General features: G+C 42.9%; 1 protein-coding gene and 1 long non-coding RNA gene across 4 annotated transcripts in view; one reads left to right on the top strand and one right to left on the bottom strand.

The window, feature by feature from the left end:
* The window catches only part of LOC112544022 (uncharacterized), a 212,651-nt gene extending 210,295 nt beyond the window's left edge, over positions 1–2,356 (bottom strand). For all 3 annotated transcript variants that reach the window (XR_012901334.1, XR_012901335.1, XR_012901336.1), the window contains exon 1: positions 2,223–2,356. This is a non-coding gene — a long non-coding RNA (uncharacterized LOC112544022). The remainder of the gene's footprint in view (positions 1–2,222) is intronic.
* A 147-nt stretch (positions 2,357–2,503) lies between these two features.
* RIPK2 (receptor interacting serine/threonine kinase 2) overlaps positions 2,504–24,203 on the top strand; it is a 37,695-nt gene continuing 15,995 nt past the window's right edge. The window contains exons 1-4 of the mRNA XM_006114326.4: positions 2,504–3,307; positions 7,588–7,741; positions 17,220–17,375; positions 21,495–21,652. Of these exons, the coding sequence (XP_006114388.2) occupies positions 3,120–3,307; positions 7,588–7,741; positions 17,220–17,375; positions 21,495–21,652 (656 nt within the window). The 5' untranslated portion in view covers positions 2,504–3,119. The remainder of the gene's footprint in view (positions 3,308–7,587; positions 7,742–17,219; positions 17,376–21,494; positions 21,653–24,203) is intronic.

Raw genomic sequence — 24,203 nt, 5'->3', positions numbered from 1 at the left:
AATTTCTTTAATAGAAAACGAAAGAACTTATACGCTGTTGCTGAAAGGGCAACCAAGCTTTTGGGGGAAGAGAAAGGCAATGGAGAGGTACAAATACTTCAATGGATCAATATAGGAGCAGAGGAAGGTGTTGAAAAGTATTGAACAGATATTAAAAACAGCACTGTTTTTGTCTTCCATGTATTAGAAACCATTTTTGTAGGAGGCCACTTAGAATCTCTCTCTTCTTTCTTTACCTCAACTTCTTAAAGTTTAGGGACAGGGTTGCCAACTTAATAGAAAATGGAACAATTTTGCTTATTTCATCTCCCCTCCCTCTGTTGCTCACTTTCCTACTCTCTCACTCACTCATTTTCACCAAGCTGGGGCAGAGATTGGGATGCAGGAGAAGGTGTGTTTCAGCCAGGGGTATGGACTCTGGGGTGGAGCCAGGGATAAAGGGTTTGGGTCTCAGAAGGGGGCTCTAGGCTGGAGGGTTCCAAGTGTGGGAGGGGACTCAGAGCTGGGGCAGGAGCTTGGGACAGAGGTGCTGGAACAATTTGTACAGTGGGGGTGCTGAAAGCCATTGAACCAAACTGTAAACTCTGGATATAATGAAACACACTTAAAGATGGGGGTGCTACAGCACCCCTAGTTCCAGTATCTGTGGGTTGGGGTGGAAGAGGCTCAAGGAGAGAATTTGGGTATTGGAGGGAGTGCTGAGCTGGGACAGAGGACTGAGTACAGGATGGGGTTTGAGGTGCAGGCTCCAGGCAACACTGACCTCAGGCAGCTCATGCAAAGCAGCCAACATGTGTCTGACTCCTAGGTGGAGGAACATGCAAGGGGCTCCATTCACTGACCCCACCTTCAGGTGTTACCCCTGTAGTTCCCATTGGCTGTAGTTCCCAGCCAATGAGCACTGAGGAGTTGACAAGCAGTATGTGGAGTCCCCATGGTCACCTGCTGGCCACTTCCTGGGAGCTATATGGAACCGGGTAGGGAGCCTGCCAGTCCTGCTGTGCCGCCAAGTGGACTTGTATTGGCCTGGTCAGATATATATTTGCAGAGTTGGGAGTTAACTAATTGCTACTTGAAAAATAGCAGTACACCAAAAAATCTCTATAAGAAACAAACACCCAAATAATACAAGAGCTGCTATTTTGACAACTATCATTTTAATCTGGTCTATCTACCCTAGTATTTTATGAAAATATAAGTGGAAGTGAGATTCAGAAAAACCCAGCAATCTACAGCTTTCAATTACTGGCTTCCAGTTCTCAGTATTTAAACAGGAGAAAATGAAGATTCTATTTAGCTGTTGTTCTTATACCACACCCCTTACCATACCAGAGCAATTGAAGGGGACACAGGGATGATCTTTTAACATAAGAGCACTCAAAAAAAGTTACTTAAAAAGGTTTGTGCAGCTTGGTATTTTCAGCAGCTCAACATGCAGCAAGGGACAATACACTCATGGTTGCTGGAGCAACACTCTTCCCAAACACAGCGGCCGCTTTTGCGCAAAAACTTGCCAGCTGTCTACACTGGCCACTTGATTTTGTGCAAAAGCACTGACGTTCTACTCTCCGAAATCAGTACTTCTTGCGCAAATGCTCTGACGTTTCCGTTCGGGCAAAAGCCTTTTTCTGGAAATGTTTTTGCGCAAGAGGGCCAGTGTAGACAGCTAAAAACTGTTTTGCGCAAAAAAGCCCCGATGGCAAAAATGGCGATCGGGGCTTTCTTGCACAAAACCGCATCTAGATTGGCATGGATGCTTTTCCACAAGAAGTGCTTTTGCGGAAAATCATCCGTGCCAATCTAGACGCTCTTTTCTGCAAATGCTTTTAACGGAAAAACTTTTTTTCCGTTAAAAGCATTTGCGGAAAATCATGCCAGTCTAGACGTAGCCTTCAGCTTTAACCTCACTTTGAAATTAAGCATTTACCCAGTTGTTCCTGATCTGAAGCCCACCAGGCAACAAAAATAACAGAAAATCTGTCAAGGAAAAACAGCAACGTGCAACACTTTAATAAATATTAAATGAACAAATGCTTTATGTTCTGGCTTTCCTTCATTTTAGCCATACAGTACTTTACGAACAGCGTATATAAAGAACTGAGAACGCTTTAAAAGCTTTGTTTCAATGTTTCCTACCGCGCACTCCTCCCTCGCTTGGCATTTACACGTGATCAAAACCAGTTACCAGACAGTACAGTAACACCCTTGCCACTGATACTTACTTCTGACAGTTACCAAAGTGTTGCTACAATAATGACGCGCTCCAGCTGGTACTTAGTCCGAGAGAGCACAGACACCACCAATAACCCTCTCCAGGCACTGCTCCACTTTGTCTCAATATCTCCCTTCCCGCAAGCCCCCTCTGCAGCGTCAAGCCCCCGCCAGCCTGCCCGTGCGGGATCTCACCCTCCGCTCTGGTTCGCACTGTCCTGATTTCAACAAGCCGCCGATTTCCCGGAAGAGGTGGGTGGAGGGCTCCTGCCCTGCCGCCGCCTTCCCCGCGCCGTCGGGAGCAGCTGAGAAGGGAGGGGGCCTGTGCGCATGTTGCTCCCAGCAGGAGCAGGCTTGGCTGGGCGCGGCGCTCTCCTAGCTCCTGTCTCTGGCCAGTCGGGCTCCCCTGGCTTTGCATGGGGGGGCGCCCGTCGCCCTCCTCACCCCGGGCTGCGTGGAGGCTCCCGGAGGGGAGCGGGGCTGGAGTGGCGGCCGCGATGTTGCCGCTGGGAGGCTCTTTCGGCTGCAAGACCGAGCGCCCGGAGCCGGGGAATCGGGGGGGCGACTAGTAGCCCCGCGCCGGGGTAGCCAAGCGCGGAGCCGGGAAGGGGCCGCAGCCGCGCTGAGCGGCCGGAGGCGGGGCGAGGAGGTTCAGTGGCTGGAGCGAGCTTCGCCGGTGTAGCGCCCCCAGACCAGGGCTAGAGCGGGGCCGGCCGGCCGGGCAGGGGGCGCTCTGGGCACGTCCCCGCGCCCTTCCCCCGTGCGTGGGGGCAGGGAGAGGCCGGAGCCAGCCAACCCGGAACCCGGCTTCCTGCGAGTCCCTCTGGCGGCCGCCCGGAGCCGCCTCCCCGCCCGCGTCAGCGGGCAGCAGCCGGGCCGAGACGGCGACCGCGGGGCCTGGCGCGAGGATGAACGGCGACGGCGACGGCGCCTTGTCCCGCAGCATCAGCTGCGCGCTGCCCACCATCCCCTCCAGCAAGCTGCCCGACCTGCGCTTCCTCAGCCGCGGCGCCTACGGCACCGTGTCCTCGGCGCGCCACGCCGACTGGAGGGTCCCGGTGGCCATCAAGTGCCTGCAGGGGCCGCTGCTGGACAGGTAACGCGGGCTCGGGCGGGGAATTTTGCTCCTGGCTCTGCCCCCCACACACACGGATTGCCCCCAGGCTGGGGCCGGGAGCGGTGCCTGGGCTGCCCGTCACCTCGCACCCAGGGCCCTGATCCCTCCCCTGGGAGCCCTGCCACTTGCTGCTCGCTAACTCGCCCCTGCGAGCTGATCCCGCCTTAATCTTTCCTGAGCTTTATCCCGCATCAACAGGCCTGGCTTGTACCTGCCTGTGGGCCCCGCGACGGGCAGTGGAAGTTACTCTAAGGGCCCGAGGCTGTGAGGAGATGAGCGCTTCTTTGGCCCTAATAAGGTTAAGAGCAAGGCGAACTGGAGGGCTTAGAGGGCACGCAGACCCGCTGCCAGTGTGGCCATACTGGCCTGCGGAATCGCCGTTTTATTCAACCCTCCACTTCCTCTTCATACTTATCATTTCTAGAGCACTGGTACAGGGAGGCCCACGTCTTCCCCTTTGTTCCAAGCACAAAGTGAAAAGGAAGCAAACCCTGCATCAGTTCAGGGCTGCTCAATTGCTTTGTGGAGTTTGTGATGGTTTGTGATGCTAATAGGAAAAACAATGAGGAGCCTTGTTGTACCTTAGAGACTTAACAGATTTGTTAGGTCATTAGTCCAGGAAAGATTATGACCTAATAAATTGTTAGTCTCTAAGGTGCAACAAGACTCCTCATTTTTACAGTTAGGCTATGTCTACACAGCAGTGTTATTTCAGAATAATTGACATTCCAAAATAACATAGTCTGCGTCTACACTACAAGCAGTTATTTCTACATAATGTAGAGCTGGAGGACTTCTGACTCCCAACTCCTATAACCCTCATTGTAGGAGGAATGAGGGAAGTTGGAGAAAAAGTGCTTTTTCTGGGACCTCCTGCTGTGTAGACGGTGCCAACATTTCAGCTTAAGCTACACAATTGACATAGCTCAGGTTGCATAGCTTACTTCCACTTTAGCTCTGCTGTGTAGATTACAGACTAACACAGCTACCCCTCTGAGACTTTTTACCATGTTAATAGGTCATCAGATCTTTTTTCCTTTGTCTGATCAGCTGTGTTCCAGATGCATTCATTAGCTGATGACATAGTTTTGTCATATACAGTGAACTTGTGATTTTTTTTTTAGCACGGCAAAGCAAATGCCACAGACCGACAACCCCAGATATTCAAAGGTAGCTTTTTCAACCAGAGATTGATCAGAGTTGTGAACATTATCTTTGACAACAGAGCTTTTTCCAACATATATCAAAAAGCCAGTTGTCATATTACTTTTTAAAATTGAATTGGCAAATGTTACATATTGATCTTTAAGTTTTCCTATTTCAGCTACTGCAAAGTAGTGGTTGCCGAGAAAGGTGTTTTTTTATATTAGTCTTGTTGTTCCCCAAAGTAAATGTAAAGCATAAAAAATGAGAAATCATTCTGCTGAGTCTAGATAAAAGTTAGTAAAGAAATGAACTTCAAATGCTAATAAATGGTAAATGTAAAATATAAGGACAGATTGTTCAGTGTCTTGTCATTCAAACTCTTGCTTCCCATCATTTAGGAGTAAATATCTTTTACTGTTGCCTTGGAAAACTTACTGCCATGAAGCATCAGATGCTCAACCAATTTTCTGTCTTCATCATCTCTACCTGATCACTATAATTCTGTCTTTTTTAATGTCTCCTGCAATTCTAGATTATCCCAAATGAGCTGTCCCAACTTCTCAACTTTACTAGAAAAAAGTACACATCACTTCCTCCTAGAAATTTACCTTGCTTTCCTGTTTACATTAGAGTCCAGTACAGAATATTCCTTATGGAGTTAGGCTGGGAAAACCCCTCCTTATATGTCAGACTTAGTCATTTATGGATTTTCCAGATTTTCCCCATGCTTCAAACTGGTTTTTAATCCTCATTTTTTTTAGTGTTTTGTAACAAGACCCTGTTGTCTTTTAACATCAGAAACATTTTCTGTTTGTCTATACCTACTTGACTTCAAGGCCTGATGTTACACTCCTTTGCTAAGGCACTATTTTGTCTCACTATCGTATAAATTCTAAACTTTTATGTAATAAAACTAATAATAGTTTCCCAAGAGTCTCTTTTTACCCCCAGATTCTAAGAGGTTTTTTAAACTTTAGGCCTCCAAATCCTGCTGTCGTATGTCATGGAAAGATCCTTGTACCTGTGCAGAACTCCATTGACTTGAAGTCTAGGTTTAATTCCTTTTCATTGCTCAAGCTGTGTAAACACTACTGTTTATGTTGGTATTAATTATGTCACTCAGGAGTGTGCATAAGCCACTCCCCTGAGTAACATAAATAATGCCAACCTAAGCACTGGTATGGACAGTGCTATGTCGGCAAGAGAGCTTCTTGTGTGGGCTGGAGCCATGAAGTCAACAGGAGAGCGCTTTCTCATTGGCGTAGACCAGGGATGGGCAAATACGGCCCACGGGCCGAATTCAGCCTGCCTAACATTTCTATCCAGTCTGCCCAGCTGATGAGCTTACATACTTACAACTAGCAGCAGCAGCAGCAGCAGCAGCAACATGTGTTCAGCTGCCCTACCCCCACCATGCCCTATTCTGCAGAGCTGCTCCCTGAACTCCCTTGCTAGCTATGCTGGGGTGGAGGGATGATGGGAGCAGAGTGCTGATGTCAGAGTATCCCCCTGCCTCTATACCCCATCTCTGCTGAGCAGGAGTTGGGAAGAGGGACACACAGGAGAGCTGATCTATTAAGAAGATATGAATGGTGACCTAGAGCAGTGCTTCTTAAAGAAGCTGTTTCTAAGATTATTCTAGCAGCCAGCCCTTTTTCTCTCTCTCTGTCTCACATACATGCACACACAGTTTGTCACATGCCCGGTGTCTGTGCCACACACACACCCAGTCTCTGTGACACTCACTCATCCACCCCCCCTTCCCTCCTCCCCTGAGATCTGCCCTCTCTGCTGGCCCCTGGCAACTTCTAAAATCTATGTAGTGGCCCCATGCAAAAATTATTGCCCACCCCGGCTTAGTGCATCTTCACTAGCAGTGCTACAGCTGTACATCTTTGCTGCTATAAGCTGTGCAATGTAACCATAGCCCTAGCCTCCCTTCTTATGAATGGTGTCAGTCTGTTCTCCCCACTATGGTCAAACTCCAAAACTTTATTTGTTTTACATTTTGATATTAAAAACAATTCTTCCCCATATTTTGACTTCTTTGCTTCCTACCCCTTTAAAAAAATCAGTAGGTCCCCTGAGATCGCATTATCAAGCATTTCCCATGGTCTTGAAGGCATGAATCAGTTTTCTTAATACAGGTATTGTTCTTTGGAATTAAAGACCAATATTAAACTGTAATATTCTCCTCCAAACAGCACAGACAGTATATCTCCAACTAAACTGAAAAGCATTTCCTGTCAGTTGTGTTGCTTTTGATGTCTTTCAGGACCATAACCAGTTTTTGATATTTTTTTATTTGATAGGCAAAATTGGAATAGTTTTCTTGTTAACCAAGAATACTTAATTTGAACCATTTCTCTTCTCCCTTTTTTAATAAGTGTGTTTTCACTGATTATGTTTATCTTAACTTGTATTTTCTGAAGGTGCACCAGCATCTGTTCAGTGAAAGAAGCTAAAGACCTTTTGAATTCCATTAGCTTGGATTCATGACATGAATATGGGAATTTCTCATTTTATACTTAAAAAAAAAATCAATGAGTATAACTGAAAATTTCCATTTGTAGTTATGGTGGTACCACCATGTGCCAAAATTACAAGCAGATATTAATTGTTACTACAGTTGGCTAAGGTGATAAATTTGGAAATCTTAATGGCACCCATTGTACTATGTTTTCAGTATTCGAGAAATACAGCCAAGAATACAAATACCAGAAAGGCAGCCTGCCACAGCAAGGCTCAGTTATTCTTGCTGAAAAATTAAATTCCTGTTCTAGCATATATGTCAACACTAATGTGTAGTAAAACATAATCCATCTGGTTTACATGTATTTGCACCAAAGATAGTAATCTGTTGTGAAACATTTTGTGATAATTGTATACAGGCAGCACTGTAGCAAATAAAATGTTATATTGTCAAGTTTTTCACGTAATGAGATTTTAATTTTGTAAATCTTATTCAATGCACCTATCATCTGAGTGTTTACACTTATATTGGTATTTACTTTTCTTTACCATGTCTTTGTATTTTACATTACTTATATGTAAAGAAACTAAATCATCATTGAGTATTTCTTATGCTTGATTAATATTTTTTCTTATTGCAGTGAAAGAAACAATCTCTTAAAAGAAGCAGAGATTTTACATAAAGCCAGATTCAGTTACATTCTGCCTATTTTGGGAATTTGCAATGAACCTGAATTTCTGGGAATAGTAACCGAATATATGACAAATGGATCATTAAACCAACTTTTACATGCGGTAAGTGTATTTTCTAAATCTTTTTGTGTGTCATTTCTAGTTGAAAGCTCACTTGTGTACTGCTTTCAGAATCCCTGGCCTTTCCCATGCATGCATGCATTACTTGTGGGGAAATCCTGTGCCACTGCACACATGCAGAATTCCTGCCCTGCTTCCCTTATCCTGCAGATTTTTTTTTCTCTGCAGAATATATATTCTGCTGGGGAGGCTCTGAAGTTATACCTTTCACCCAGGGTGGCTATGGCATTAGAAGAGAGGATAGTTTGCTGGCAGCTGCGAAGTGGGGCCAGGTGAGGAAGCGTGAGCAGGATAGAGCAATGCACACAGGGCTGCTGGGAGTTACAGACTGGAGTTCAGTAAGGAGTTAATTGTGTTAGGGGGGAGAACAGACTGGCCTACAGGTCGAGGAGCTAGTACAGTGACAGCATTAAGCCAAAGGTTGAATGGGAGCAAGAATGCAGGGCCACATGGCGACACAGAACGGAGGCTGCCTCACTATGTGGGAACAAGACGTAAAGGGGCTTCAGTGACACATGGAGGAAAGGGAAGAAGTGTCTAACTGAAGGGCAGAGGCTAGAGCTCAGCTAGGGTCTGGATAGGGAAGATTTCCTAACTCCCTAATAACCCACTCCCCCCACATCCCTTTTTCCATACTTCTCTCACTCATAGCCAGTAACCTTCCAATTTCACTCCCAAGCTTCTTCCTCTCCCTCGGGTCCTCCATTACCCTGACTCTCCCAAGACTTTTCAGTGCTTTTGAGGGATGCAGGAAGTATGTTTTTGTAATATAGTTTAAATGTATTTCTCTGTTCTGTATTTATGTGCCTAGTAAGGAATCTATTTGTTTAAAAAAAAATCTGAATTTTTTGTTGACAATTGACATTACAAAAATATTTCCTGAGAGATATTTTGAAATAAATTGCCAAAATAATTGAAACTGGTATAATTGTATCAAGTTATTTTGACAAAATATGTAGATTTTTAAACTATTGTGCACAGTCGGGGGGAGTGTTAACTTTTCCTATGGAATTAATTGTTTTGGGGTGCACAGAAGTATATCATGAGTAATTAGTCCATGTGAATAATGTGCCTTTTTTTTTTGCGCTGTGACTAGTCTTTTAAACGAAGACTATGACTCAAACTGAAGTCAGAAATTGCAAAACTAAAACAGGCATGTCTTTCAGGCACTCAACTTGTGTTTTTTAAATGAAGGATTGAACTTTCATATTCAGTTTTAATTTCTCTGCTTTTGTGGTTATGTTGCGCAAATCATAACATTTTAAAAATAAAGTTAAGTTTCAATATAACCTAGCATCACTGGGAGGCAGTATTGTGTGGTAGACAGGGCATTCAGTGGGAACGTAGAGGATCCAAGTTCTCTTTCTATATCTGCCACTGGCCTGCTGGGTAACAGTGCACATGTCATTTCATCTGTCTGTTCCTCTGCTTCCCCATTTTTAAAATGGTAATATTTTACTTGCCTTTACTAAGAAAACATCTCTTATTAGGATGTCTATTATTTACTGTAGTCACAAGTAGTTTTCTTTTTTCTCTTGGCTAATTTGATTTGTTGATGCACAAAACTTTGAATAATGGACACATTCTAGAATGTTGATGTAAATTGTACTGTTGTAATTCTTTCTAGAAGTCATGCCCATTCTATCAGACTTTTGGCTGCCCTCCTTAGTAGTAAAAACCTTTGCCATTTCTGTGTATGTCACTGACATTTGGTAACCCAAAATATAGTAGGATGTGTTCAGATGACAAAAAGGCATTTGTCCTGATGTTACCCATCTCATTTCACTTAGGCCTAGTATATCTACTTTATATTTGGACCATTTTACTGAGATTATATAGTGTTCACATGGTAGTACTATGCACATATGCGCACACATACACCCCCTCAGCCAGGACAGGTTCACATTATTCTTTGATTCTAGATGGAGTAACCCAGAGAACTGTTTTTTCTTCCTCCTTTTCTCCCTTTCCCCCGTTGGAGAGGAGGGTCTGGCTGGAACAGTGTTCAGCCTCTCAGAAGGCTCTGGATAGAGCATTATAAGATCTGTCTATTGCTGCTTCATAGGGTTTATCTCCCACCTCCTTCTGGGTGTGTTACATGGCCTGCCTTGGTTAATCACAGCAATAGAGGCCCAGAGTAGCTCATTAACCTCCTTGCTTCCAGTGGGAGGGCGTGTTCCTTTACACTGCACAGCCCATCTACCAATTTCGGTTACAGGTTTAGGAAAGAGCAAATTCATCAGCAGAGTAGCCTCCTTGTGAATTTGACCATTTCATATCATTACCTCTTTAAGTGTATTTGAATGGAGTTAAGTTGGACTGAGTTTGTTGAACTGAGGGGCAGAGTAGATTTCTCTAACAACTTTGTTTCTTATAGTAGTGAGTCATTAGCTCACTTCCAATCACCCTACTAGGTGGGCCAGTGGCTGATTTCAGTCTGGATCCAATCCTTTGACCTAGGTATGAATGATGAAGTAAGGAACAATAATACTGTAAAGAAGTAATTATAGGGAAACAAGACCTGAGTGAAATGAAAGAAAATGTAAAAGTGGTTGATTTTTGTGAAATTGAATGGCCTGGTCACTGGAAGAAATATCTTCCTTTACCATACTATTAATAAAATAACTTAGAAGTCACCAAATCACGGAACAGGGAACCAAATGAATAACATTACAATGTGGCTCAAATGTAGAAGAGCATTGGAAGATGTACATAGAAGGAATGAGGCAGATATGGGAACAGATTATGTATTAAAGATAAGTAAATTGAGAATAAAAACTAAAAAAGGTCTGAATGACAGAGATGCCTGCATTATAAATCATCATCAAGATAAAACAGATAACAATACAACAAGAGCTTAGAATTGTATCAGCAAGTAAATATCAGGTGCTTGAAGATGATGAAATTGTGAAAGGCAAATTCCAGCAGACAAAGGAAACTATGACTAAGACTTCTGAAGAAGTACTGAGATTCAGAAGAAACACCATAGTGAATGGTTGTTTTTCTGAGGGTACAAATTCAGCAATAAAGGAGGCAAAATTAAACTGAATCAAAATCAAGTAAGACAAAGAACCCACATGCCCATTTATTCCAAGGGGAATATACCATAAAGAGTGCAGGTCCTAAATGAATACTAGAAAAGACAAATGAGAATTTCTAGATAAAATGGCATCAGATACCACAAAATGATATGCAGATCGTCAATAACATAATTCAATAGTTTTCAGGAGGAAAAACAAATACCAACCAAGACAACAAGGGAAACATAGTAATAAAGACATAAAACATGTATAGAGGCAGTACTTTATTCATCTACTGAACAGTGAGCATGTGAGCATTCCCCCCTGGATATAGAAGAAAGAGAAAGTCAGTGCATCAAACTAGAATCTATCACCAGAGTAGAAGTAGAGGGGACAGTGAATCAGTTAAAAAGTGAAAAGACACGAGGTCCAGGTAGCATTTCAACAGAGGTCTTTATGAGACTTGAAGAACACAGGCATTTTGATAGGTCTCTTACAAAAAATATGGAAATAACAAAACATTACCAAATGAGTGGAAAAGAGGTCATATAATGAAGCTGCCAAAGAAGAGAGACTTCAGTCTAAAAACTGAAAGGGCATTGAATTAATGTCTATACCAGATATGCGTTTATGCATAGTATTTTTGGTAGAAAAACGGAAATAAATTCATAAGAACAGCCATGCTGGATTACAGCATTGTTCTAGCTGGCCGTGTATCTTATTTTCCAGCAGTGGCCAATGCCGGATGCTTTAGAGGGAATGCACAGAACAGGCGTGAATTCATCCCCTGTCATCCATTCCCTGCTTCTAGCAGTCAGAGGTTAGGGATACCTAGTGCATGTGGTTGCAGTCATGCCCATCTTGGCTAGCAGCCATTACTGGACTTATCCTCCATGAATTTATCCAGCTCTTTTTTAAACCCTATTATAGTTTGGACCTTCAAAATACCCTCTAGGAATGAGTTGCATGAGTTGATTGTGTGTTGTGTGAAATACTTTCTTTTGTTTGCTTTATACCTGTTGCTTATTAATTTCACTGGGTGACACCTATTTCTTGTGTTATTTTCAGGAAATAACATAACCTTCATCATAACCTCCTTTAGTTATTTATTTTCCAAGCTGAAACGTCGGAGTCTTTGTAATATCTCCTCATATGGAAGCTGTTCCATTCCCCTAATAGTTTTTGTTGCCCTTTTCTAATTCTAATATTGGAACTTCCTGGTCCAGCATCCTTGGGACCTGACCTGTCCCAAATGAGGGAATTTGCTAGATTGGTGAGGTCCCCTGCCAACATCCTTCCAGGACACTGCTCCTCTCCACCGCTGGCTCCGCTTCAGCCCTGCTGCTGCCAGCTGGGGTTCTCTGGAAATAGAGCTCCCTAGCCGTCACGGTCCTGCTGCTGCTGCACCTGGCCAGGGCTTCCCAGGAATGGGGCTCTGTGGCTGCCCCACCGCTGCTGCACCTGGCCTTGGCTTCCTAGGGATGGGGTTCCGTGGCTGCCCCACTGGGTCAGAGCTCTGCAGCTGCCCCACTGTTCTGAACCCAGCTGGGGCTCCCCAGAATGGGGCTCCCCACTGCTGGACTCCCAACCAGCTCATACTTCCAGACACAGGGCTCTCTGGTCCAGCAACATTCGTGATCCTGCTGGACCATGGATGTGGCCGGACTAGAGAGTCCTGGATTTTAGGAGGTTGAACTTGTATATCTTTTTTTAAATGGGATGAACAGTACAGGCAGTATTTGAGATATTGGCATAACATGAATTTAAATAATGTCATTATGATATCTTGTGTTTTATTATCTTCTTAATGATACCCAGTATTCTATTTTCTTTTTTGACTGAGGTTACCCATTATGCTGATGTTTTCAGAAAACTCCACGATGACTCTAAGTTGTTTCTTGAGTAGTGACAGCTATTTTAGAGGCCACCATTTTGTATGTATTATTGGGATTTTGTTTTCTAATGTGCCTTTTGCATTTATCAGTGATAAATTTCATCTGCCATTTTCTTGCCCAGTCACTTGCCCAGTTTAGTGAGATCCCTTTATAGCTCTTTACGGTCTGTTTTAGACTTAACCTTCTTGAGTATTTTTGTATTATCTGCAGACTTTGTCAATTCACTATTTAGCCCTTTTTACAGGTAATTTATTGATATGTTAAGCAGTGCTGATCCCAGTAAAGATCCCTATAGGACACCTCTATTTACATTTCTCCAACTGCCCATTTATTCTACCTTTTTTCTCTTAACCACTTACTGATCTATGACTGGACCTTCCTTCTTACTGTGCCTGTTTATTTTGCTTAAGAGCTTTTTGGAACTCTGCATCAGACTGCATCAAAGGCTTTGGGAGCATCTAAATACACTATATGTACTAGATAATTTCTGTCCAAGTGTTTGTTACCCCCTAAAAATGATAATGGATTGATGAGGCATGATTTCCTTTTACAAAAGCGATGTTGACTCCTCCCCAACAAATTGTGCCCATCTGTGTGTCTGATAATTCTATCCTTTACTCAAAAGTTACTCAATTCACCTGCTACTGAAGTTAGGCTTACTGGCCTATAAGTGCCAGGATAGCCTATGGAGCCTTTTTTAAAAATTGATATCACATTACCTCTCCTCCAGTCAAGCTTGTACAAGTAGCTGTTTTAAATGATTGGTTATATACCACTATTTGTTCTACAATTTTATATTTGAATTCCTGCAAAATTCTTGGGTGAATACCATCTAGTCTTGGTGACTTCTTACTATTTAATTTATCAAGTTGTCAGTAGAGTTGGTTATGGAACAATCTGGGATAATTCCTTAGATTTGTTACCTAAAAAGAATGGCTCATATATAAGAACCTCTCTCAAATGCACTATAGATTCAAGGTACAGCAAGAATAGGCAGGGTTCAGACAGGATAAATCAGATCTATATCAAATAATAAAAGAACTGTCGACCAAATGGCAGTCACCACTTTATCTGAATTTTTTAGTTTTCTGAAAACTGTGGGACAATGGATAGAACTTTTTTCTGGAAATTGCTGCACCATTATGGAACCCTTCTTCAACTTGTAAGGAAGGATAAATCAGAGCTTCTATGAAAAATATGACGTGTCTAGTAATACATAAAAGCAAATTGACTGAACCATTCAAAGTCACTATGGACATCACCCACAACTATTTACAATTTGGGGAAAATTTATATCTTCATGTCAGTGGTACACCTATTGGCACCCACATGGCCCACAAAATGCCAACATCTTTATGGCTGACCTCAAACAGCATTTCCTCAGCTCTCGTCCCTTCACACCCTTCCTCTACTTACACTAAGTTGACAACATCTTCATCATATGGACCCACAGGAAGAAGACCCTTGAAGAATTCCACAGGGAATTCAACAACTTCCATGCCCATTAACCTTAGTCTGGAGCAGTCCACACAAGAGATCCACTTCCTTGAAACTACATTACAATTAAATGATGGCCACATCTCCACCACTTTATACCAGTAATTACCGACTGTTATTCTTTCTTACATGCCTCTAGATTCCATCCAGGACACATCACACAATTAATTGTTTACAGACCGGCCCGAAGATACAATTGGATTTGCTCCAGTCCTACAGACAGAGACAAACACCTCCACGATCTCTATCAGGCATTCTTAAAACTTAAATACCCACCTAGGAAAGTGAAAACACAGACTGACAGAGCCAGATAAGAACCCCGGCATCTGCTTCAAGATAGGCCCAACAAAGAAAATAACAGAACACCACTACTCATCACTTACAGCCCCCAACTTAAACCCCTCCAGCACATCATTAACAATCTGCAACCTTTTCTGGAAAACGATCCCTCACTCTCACAGGCCTTGGGAGACAGGCCAATCATTGTCTATAGACAACGCCTTAACCTGAAGCAGATTCTTTCCAACAATTGTGCATCACACCTAAGATATACTCACCCGGAACCTACCCTTGCAATAAACCCCATTGCCAACTCTGGCAACGCATCTATAATAGCAACACTGTCAATGGACCTAACCACATAAGTCACAACATCAGAGGCTCATACAGCTGCACATCCTCTAATATATATATTAGATATATATGCTATCAAGTGCCAGCAATGCCCTTCTGCCACGTATAGTGGCCAAACTGGACAGTTTCTACGACGACGGGTTAAATGGACACAAGTTGGATATCAGAAATGGTAATACACAAAAACCTATAAGAGCACATTTTAACCTACCTGGACAGTCATTTAAAAGTAGCCATTTTTCTACAAGGGAATTTCAGGAACCATCTACAGAGAGAAACTGTGAAACTGGCCTTCATATGCAAATTTAACATCTCTATGGGACTTAACAAAGACATCAACTGGGTGGGCCATTATATTCAACAACCGAATGGCATCAAAAGCTAAGTATGGGACACTTACAGCCCATTCAAGTAGCCTCTGTAGCACCAGCACTACAATTGACAGGGGGTTTTTTTTCTCCCACCCACCCTTCTTTTTTTGTTATATATTGGGAGATTTTTCCTTTTTTCCCCACTCTCATTTGAGGAAGTGGGTTTTGCTGACAAAAGCTCATGATAATATATATATTATGTGTCAGTCTCTAAGGTGTTGCAAGATTACTCTTTTTTTTTTTTTTAAAGTTACAGATTAATATGGCTACCCCCTGAGACTTTTAAGGGTGTCTTTTGTCACCCATGATCTTTTTACTGGTAGAGGATCAGGTCATGCGAGAAACCACAGATAAAAAGGTATACAATGAATTTTCAAACAGAAGTTAGAGGAATTCCTTGCAGATAACATCAACTTGCTATCACATACCTGTGGAGAGATGCAAGCCAAAGCAAATGATTTTCAGGCCTGTGTACAATTAATAAGGTTAAAAATCAACAATGACCACAACACCAATACATTTTTGGGACTGACACAAAAAAGGTATGATTTTTTTCACATATCTTGGAAGCATTGTAAGTACAACATGCAACAGACTAACAATATCCTGCACAATCTTTATGGAATTAGAGTAAGGTTTAATTTAATTCTGTAAACTTTATTGAATTAGGTTTAATACCTTTGGGGTCCATTGTGTTAAAATGCAATTGTGTATATGTATTGTTTAATTGTATGTCAGTTTTCTAGGAGGAGGGGGAGGCCAATGTAATTCCTCTGGTTATGAGCCCCTTTGAAGTCAGCCCCTAGTGAGGTCTGCATAATGTAAAAGGGATTCTCTGTGGACTAAGTCATTTGAATAAATATCTTGGTTCAGGGTCTTCTTCCTGGTTCAGTATATGGACTGGATCTCTGGTGCATAGAGGTCCCAATCTTTGGCTATGTCTAGACTGCAGGCTTCTTTCGAAAGAAGCTCTTTCGAAAGCATCTTTCGAAAGAGCCTCTTTCGAAAGATCGCGTCTAGACAGCAGGCGGATCTTTCGATAGAGGAAATCCGCTTTTTCGAAAGAGAGCACCCAGCGAGTCTGGATGCTCTCTTTCGAAGACGGCCTCTTTACATTGAAGAACGCCTTCCTTCGAAAGAGGAACTTTCGAAGGAAGGCGTTCTTCCTTGTGAAACGAGGTTTACCGCCATCGAAAGAAAAGCCGCGTTCTTTCGAAATAATTTCGAAAGAACGCGGCTTGAGTCTGGACGCAGGGGAAGTTTTTTTGGGAAAAGGCTACTTTTCCCGAAAAAACCCCTGAGTCTGGACACGGCCTTTTAGGAAAAGATTGCAGAGACTAAGTCTGCTGAGGCCCCATAAGACAGTGTGCTTGTTCTGATCTGATGGTGAGATGAACTTGAAACAAGAGGGAAAACCTTTTGGGGTATAGGTGAATCACTGTTCCTGCCAGAGCCTCAGTTAGGGTTGAGTGATTGCTTGTCATATAAGCATGAATGTAGGGTTTTCCTGTGATTATTTTAACAAATTTTCTCTGTAATGCTTTTACCTTAAAAATAAAATAGGCTTGCTTTAAAAAAAACAGAAAAACCCACCCATGTGGTAACCTACAGCCATGAGCAGTCACTCTGATTAGCATCTCTGAAGAGAAATCAAGAAAATGTGGTAGGGCAGCCTTTGTAAAATGTAAAGCACTCTGAGTCTGATATTAATATTTAAATCTTATCTGTCGCTTTATCCTCATCACAAGGTCATACAATATGTGTATTAAGAACACAGCATATGTAATGCTCATGAAGTGATAAGGTATAATTGCTAAAGAACAGGAACATAGCACTGTGAGTGATTAAATATGTCATAATATTACAACACATATATAAATTGAAACCAATCACTCCATGATTCATCACTTTTTAAATTTGTGAATGCAAGATGCATGTAAAAAAACAAAGTATGTCTCCTCTAACTCAAAGATTTTTATTGGATTATTTAAGATGGATGTTCATATTGTGATTTTGCTGTTTTGTTTTGGGGGTTTTTTGGTAGAAAAATGTGTATCCTGACATTGCGTGGTCACTGCGATTCCGTATTCTGTATGAAATTGCTTTGGGAGTGAATTATCTACACAATATGAGCCCTCCCTTGCTGCATCATGATTTGAAGACACAGAATATTTTATTGGACAGTGAGTTTCATGTTAAGGTAAGGTCCTGGTTATTTTAATCCTTATGTTCCTCAAGAATGAGCATAAAGGAACTATTAATTAATATTGTTAATATTGCAGACAAGGGGTGGTGATAGGAAGAGACAAACTTATATTCCAGTTCTGTTGTTCTAGGCAGAGCCCCATTATCTTCAGTGAGGTTCCCCACAGAAACAGAGGTTGACTTACATCAATGCAATTGAAGTTTCCTAGCCTTAAGCAGCCACACTAGCTTTCCATAATGTTGGCCCATACAGTAAACCATACAGATGAAATGAATCAATGTTAATAGATGAGAAATGTAACTGAAAACCTGTGTGTATCTGAAGGAATATACCTAGGGGAAATAAACAAATTCACACCAAAATTAACATGGAAGTAGTGATTTCACAGGTTTAGTTACAGAGAAGAGGGATTAGAGGTACTATAATAAAGCAGGGTTAAGATAAACAAAATGGTAGTACATGGTAGCAAAATGGAGAGGAATTAGAAATATAACTAGGCAATGCAAAAAAATCAAAGCGGTGATCAATATTCTGAAGTAGTAACACTTTCTTAGGAAAGTCCTTCAGAATAATCCTTAATGTGGCCTTTTCAGAGTAGGGTTGTCAACGTGTTGTCGACTATATGATTAACTAATAATCCTTTACTTATTGGTTGAGTTTGTCGACTTACACACATTTCCCCCCTCTGCCTCCCCCCCCGCTGTCTCTGTACCAGAGGCAGCAAGGAGGGGAGCGGGGGCCAATGCCTATGCGGAGCTGGCTTTAAGCAGGCTCCCCATGAGCACCGACTCCATATGTACCCCGATCTTTGACAGAGAGGCAGCAGCGTGGACAGTGAGGTGGTCAGGCTGAAGCTGATGTGCATGGGAAGCTGGCTTTCAAGCAGGCTCCCTGTGCGTGCCAGCTCCATGGACCCACCTGCCCTCACCCTTGCTGCCTCCTACAGAGGCAGCGAGGGGGGGGACAGGCAGGAGCTGGTGCCATCTTCCCCCCCGCGCTGTAGCATCTATAAGGGGCAGCAATGGGTGGGGGTGGAGGTGAAGGCTACCACAAAGCAGCCCCTGTCCTCGGTGAACCTGAGCCCGCTGCAGATAGAAGCTGGTCCATGGCAGCAGCCCGTGTCTGTGGAGATCTGGTTTTTAAACTGGCTCCTCTGCCAGACTGGCTCCCACCTGCCACCCCGCGCTGCTGCTTCTGATACAGAGGCAGCAGTGCGAGGTGGCAGGAGGTTTCCGGGGAGTGGGACTGGGTGCACACTGGCTGCTGGCCCCGCCCTCAAGGACTATCGAATAGTCTTGTAGCCGCTAAGATTTCATGCGGTTACGTGACTATTCAGTTACACAATATCTAAGATCCCTATTTCAGAGTAGAAATCCCTGCAAGGGACTGCTCCAGTTCTGAAGTCAGAGATGCTCAGGAAGGCCCTGGTGGATTTCTCATCCCTAGCAACACGGTAATTATACAATGTCATATCTTGTTTCCAAATTGCCATTCATTGCCATCAGCACTTAATGTAGCCTTAAAACATCTCTTCAGATATTTTTAAGTTGGATTTGATAGTATGGGAATGAGAAACCTATCTGGAAAATACTTCCAGAAAGAGAATCAGTGAGGGTATGAATGATCGAGGCTTTGGTGTCTTGTTAGGCTGTATATTCACCTTAAGATAGAACACAAAACATATGATTTTTTTTCTCAGCCTACTTAACTTCAATGGTTTACTTTGGGGCTATAATTCAAAGGCCAAGAGAAGGAAGTATTGGTGATGAAGAATCCATTTGTTGGTTGTATTTATAATTTGAATAGAAACAAAAAAGTGTCCTGAACTTTTCTTTCATCAGCACTTTGAAAATTTGAAATGTAAGATCTGAAACATTTACTGTTACAGTAATTGAGAGAGATGTTTTGCATTAAATTTGAATGGTTCATACTTAAACATTGTAAGTAATGTAAGACATTTTTCTACATATGCTTTCTGTGGGGGTCACTTGCTCATTGTTTATTAACAAGCTGTCTATTTGAGCTGCCTTTGGGTGGAGTGAAACTAAAATTTGGGTAACTGGCAGGAAATTGAAGTAGCAGTACATCTGCTATGTGTTATAAAAAAAAGGAAGTACTGACTGTGTAAAATTTGTGTCAGTCACATAGTGTGTGTGTCTGATTCCATCAGAAATCTGCTGAATGAGTAAGATTTCTTAAGGCTTAAATTACTAAATGAGACCAGACACACACCAATACAGTATGTAAATTAGGAATATAAAAGATTAACTGTGATACTCCATGATGCAGTGAAATCAAATCCATTACAAGCACCTTAATTTATTCTGTTTACCTAAATATTCTTCCTTTACTTCGACCTGTCTTACAAACAACTATATCCCAGTCAGTGACATACCACCAATTATTTTTTTTACTCTTTTCCTGTATTCTCCAGGAAGTTTATATCCATAGGTCTCAGCTGTTGCAATGTCCAGACAACCTTAATCAGAACCATTTTTCCCTCTCTCGGATGTGTTGGGAAGTGGGGAGTTTGTTAAAGGCTTCGTCTCTTTTGATTCCATGCCTTGGCCACTGCACTGAATTCTAGGTGTCCCAAGTGGCCAGCCTACACTGCTAATTCCCTCTCCTCCATACTGGAAGCTGGACTCCAGCTCTTTCTCCCTGATTTTCTGCTGCCTGGTTCCATGGAACAGTATGTGGTGCTGTGAAAAGTTGCTCTACTCACTGCAGGATGATGCCACCTCTTGGCAGTTCTGGGAATTAGCTAGGTCACAACAGTACCCCCTCTAGCAGTTACACACCATCAGTTTCTCCTCTGCAGCTTCTCTCTCAGCCACACCTGTCTTCTGCATGACTCAGACATCCAGTCAAGTCACTCTGGGTTCCCCCCTTCTGGGGTATAGGCCTGCAAAGTTGCTGTCACTCCCATAGTGATCAGTCTCCAGAATCACTGCCTGGTCTATGTCAGTTCCTCTTGGCAGGTTAGAGGAACCTAGGCCTGCTCTCTTCCCTGGGTTTTTACTGCCAAGGTCTGTTCGATCCTCTGCCTTGCTATTCCCTGAGCTGTTTCCTATACCAGTACTACTCCTTGTCTCTCTGGGGCTTGCTAGTCTCTCTTTCCTCCTCCCAGAGAGCAACCATGGGCTATTTGTCTTTATAGATCCCTCCCTTCTCCCAAGGAGTGACTTCAGAATCCCTCTCTGCTATCAGCTCCCTAGTTTTCTAAAACCCATGCCTGTTCCCATACAGGTGGGCTTTCCTCTTGGTCTAATAGATTAATTGACCATTCTGGTCTCCATTAACCCCCTTCAAGGCAAGTGTAGGATGAACACCCCGTCACAGCTGCATGCATTGCAAGCTAATGAACTCTTAGCTTGTAGGGAGGGCTAGAGAGCAAGAATCCATTTCATGTATGTCCCAGCCAGACCTGGAGACAGGAAGCAAAATATTGGGAACCTGTCTTCAGCAAAATGGCAAATTTCAGAGTCTATTCCATAATCTCTTGGAAAATACCAGATTCCACAGCTGTAGAATTATAAGGTCCAAGGCACTCTGAGATGGCATGAACTGTCCCATCCCTGAGCTGTTGTCTTTGGATAGTTCTGCATCATTTTATATTTTGAGTAATGTTTCAAAATTTTCTTTCCAATCATAATGGCTAGAAACATAAGTGTTTGGGTTTTTTTAAATGAAAGCTGATATTCTGAAGTGCTTTTTTAAAAGAAGGGGTGAATTCTATAGCCAAAGCAGGGACTTCAGTAGATGGAGGTCTTGCCCATAGCAAGCGGTGGGAAGGAATATCTTCTTATTCTGTTTGTACGCCACCTATGATGGTGCGGTCCTGATCCTCAACTAAGGCCATTCAGTGCTACTGCAATGTAAACATCATAATAATAATAATACTGTGGTGACAATTCAAACTCTGATTTGGAAACATTTTCTGAGTGTTGGTGGTTTTTGTAACTAGCAGAATATTATAGCTGCTTTTATTTCAAAGGGGACCAAAGGTTTTAAACTCTTCATTCGGTTCTCTTTTTGACAAATTGCATTAACTACAGTGGATAGATGGTACCTGTTGCTCTTTCAGAATGACAGATTTTTGTTCTTTACCAGATTGCAGATTTTGGTTTATCGAAATGGCGCATGGTGTCCACGTCACAATCACGAGGTGACAAATCTCTGCCAGAGGGAGGGACTATTATCTACATGCCCCCTGAAGACTATAATCCCAGTCAGAAAACTCGTGCGAGTGTAAAGCATGATATATACAGGTACTGCCTGTTCTCCTACAATGGGCACTGCACAACTGAAGAGTGAAAATTGCCAACGGAGTTTATTCTTAGGGACTAAATGGATAAAGTACATTTTTTTTGAAAGCCTGTTCCCTACCAAACATTAGGATAAGCATAATGCACAGAGATTGAGGGTAAAACCAGAATAACTAGACAAAAGAGCTTGATTGGAGTTAACCCAGTATTATTTTTTCTGAAGAACCCACAAACCAGGCTTGCAAGGAATGGAATTACCCTGTTGAAAAGGAAGATGCTTTCAGGAATGAGAAAAGAAAGAATGGGTTGCAAAATAAAGGTGCAGGCATTCAGATAAACTTTACACACCTAAAGTCTGAGTGAAGTCTGTAGCTAATGTCCAAAGATTAGTGTAATTTGCACGACAGTCATGGAGGGAGAGAAAGAAACACTAACTTAAAAGTTCAGGAGAAAGGGTAGGCAAAAACAGTATAGATCATACAGGAATTCCTCACCATTTAGAAATCCAAGGAGAACAACTCCAGTACGCTTTCAAAAGGCACATGTAGAGTAATGGCTACTTACTAAAGAAAAATCAGCAGTTGCTTTCTAAAGTGTAAGAGATGCTGAACAAACTAACTCGGAAGGTACCATCTTAAAGCCTATCTAAGTGATAAAGGAGGGGGTTGTGTTGAAGTGATAGTTAACAGTTGGCAGATGATCTGTTGGCGTCAAGCTTAGTTTTTAGCATATCTGTTAAGGCTGCATTTTTTTACTGCTTGAGTCATGGATTCCATGATTTTCATATTTTTTAAAATATCTAGTATTTCTGTCACTGTAGAACTCTTATTGTAGGCATATAGATGCAATGGTAAGAGAGAATCCAGTTTCAGTGAAACTTTAATAGCTTCCAAACCAACGTTTGGACTTCCAGAAGAGAAAGAGTTAACTCCCATAATTAGTTTTTCCCTTTGAGGTGCACAGGAAGTACAGGTTGGACCTCTCTGGTCCGGCACCCTCAGGACCTAACTGGTCCCGAACAAGAGAATTTGCTGGACCAGACGAAGTCCCTGGCTACCAGCTCCCCAGACCACCTTCCTTCCCCACTGCTGGCCCCACCCTTCTCCTCCGTCCCACGCTGGACTGCCGTGCTACTACAGCCCCGGCCCTGGCAATCCACGCTGCCCTGGCCCTAGTTCCGCTGTCAGTGTTGCTGCATCTCTGGCCCTGGCCCTGACCCCACTACTGGGGCTGCCATGGCTGCTGCGTCTCCAGCCCCGACCCCGCTATTGGGGCTGCTGCGTCTCTGGCACCAGCCCCGCTACTGTGGCTGCTATGACCTCCACATCCGCAGCCCTGTTACTGGGCTTGCCGCGACCCACGCTGCACTCCCGGGGCTCCAGCGCCAGTTCCAGCCCCACCCGGCTCTGAGCTGCCAGCCCTCTTTCCACTGGGGCTCCCAGCCAGGACTCCCTGGTCCAGCAACACCCGTGGTTCTGCCAAACCACGGGTATTGCTGGATAATGGAGTTCCAATTTTGGGAGATCCAGCCTGTATCTAGCTTTCTATCAACAGTCCAGGGAGAGAGAATATCCCTGTGATTCTCACCTTTTGACAACTATGGTTGGGCGCAATGAGAGAGAAAACTCAGGAGCTTATGGCATATTGTAGCAGGCCCTCTTATGGTTTTAGAGAAATATTAAAGCATTTATTACTAGTATGGGCAAAGCCTAAAGAGATTTTTGAGGAGAACAGAGAGAGGAAGAGTAGGGGGAAAGAAAGCTGAAAAAGAAGTTTGGAATGAGGAGACAAGGAAGGAGGGAGAGATTGAGAAGAGAGGAGGAAGACATTCAGAACATGGCTGGAAAGAGGGGAGAGAACCCAAACCAAAGGAAGAGAGAAGATAGATGGATGAAGGGAGAGAGATGACGGGAGAATAAAACAGGCCCTAAAAAAAGGGTGACTGAGATAATATCTTTTACTGGCCCACCCTCTGCTGGTGAGAGAGACAAGCTTTCCAACTAAAGAGTACTTCTTTGGGAAAGATGCTGTGAGCATCACAGCTAAATACAAGTTGGAACAGATTGTGTAATTACTAACTACCTATGCTAAAAAATCTGTTTCAATTTGTATTTAGTGAATACAAACTTTAGCCTTAGCCACTTCAATATCCTGGGACCAGCAAGGCTACATAAGTATGGCATATTGAAAAAGGGAACAGAAGCAAATCAAGTTATACAATGGAAGGAAGAGAGATGTGGTTAGAGAAAGAAGATTGAGCCAAAGGAATAGGAAGATGTATGCTACAATGTCACCGAAAGAAATGAGGATGTTTAGTTCTGTCATATCCCAGAGCGATGTTGGTGGTTTCCCAGGCTGTGGTTGACTTCATTCATCTGTATGAATGCTGTTAGGCCTTCCTGGCAGGGAGGAATCTTTGTGACTCCTGTAACAGTTTGCCTCAGTTACTCTACTGAGATTAGCGGGGAATGTGCCATTGATTTATCTATGAACACACTTAGGCTTAGTCATTCTAGGTGGTCTCCTGAAGGTATTTCTCTGCAGAGTGAATAGG

The sequence above is a fragment of the Pelodiscus sinensis genome, chromosome 2, assembly GCF_049634645.1.
Source record: "Pelodiscus sinensis isolate JC-2024 chromosome 2, ASM4963464v1, whole genome shotgun sequence".
NCBI lineage: Eukaryota > Metazoa > Chordata > Testudines > Trionychidae > Pelodiscus > Pelodiscus sinensis.
This window is presented reverse-complemented; position numbering and strand designations above follow the sequence as displayed.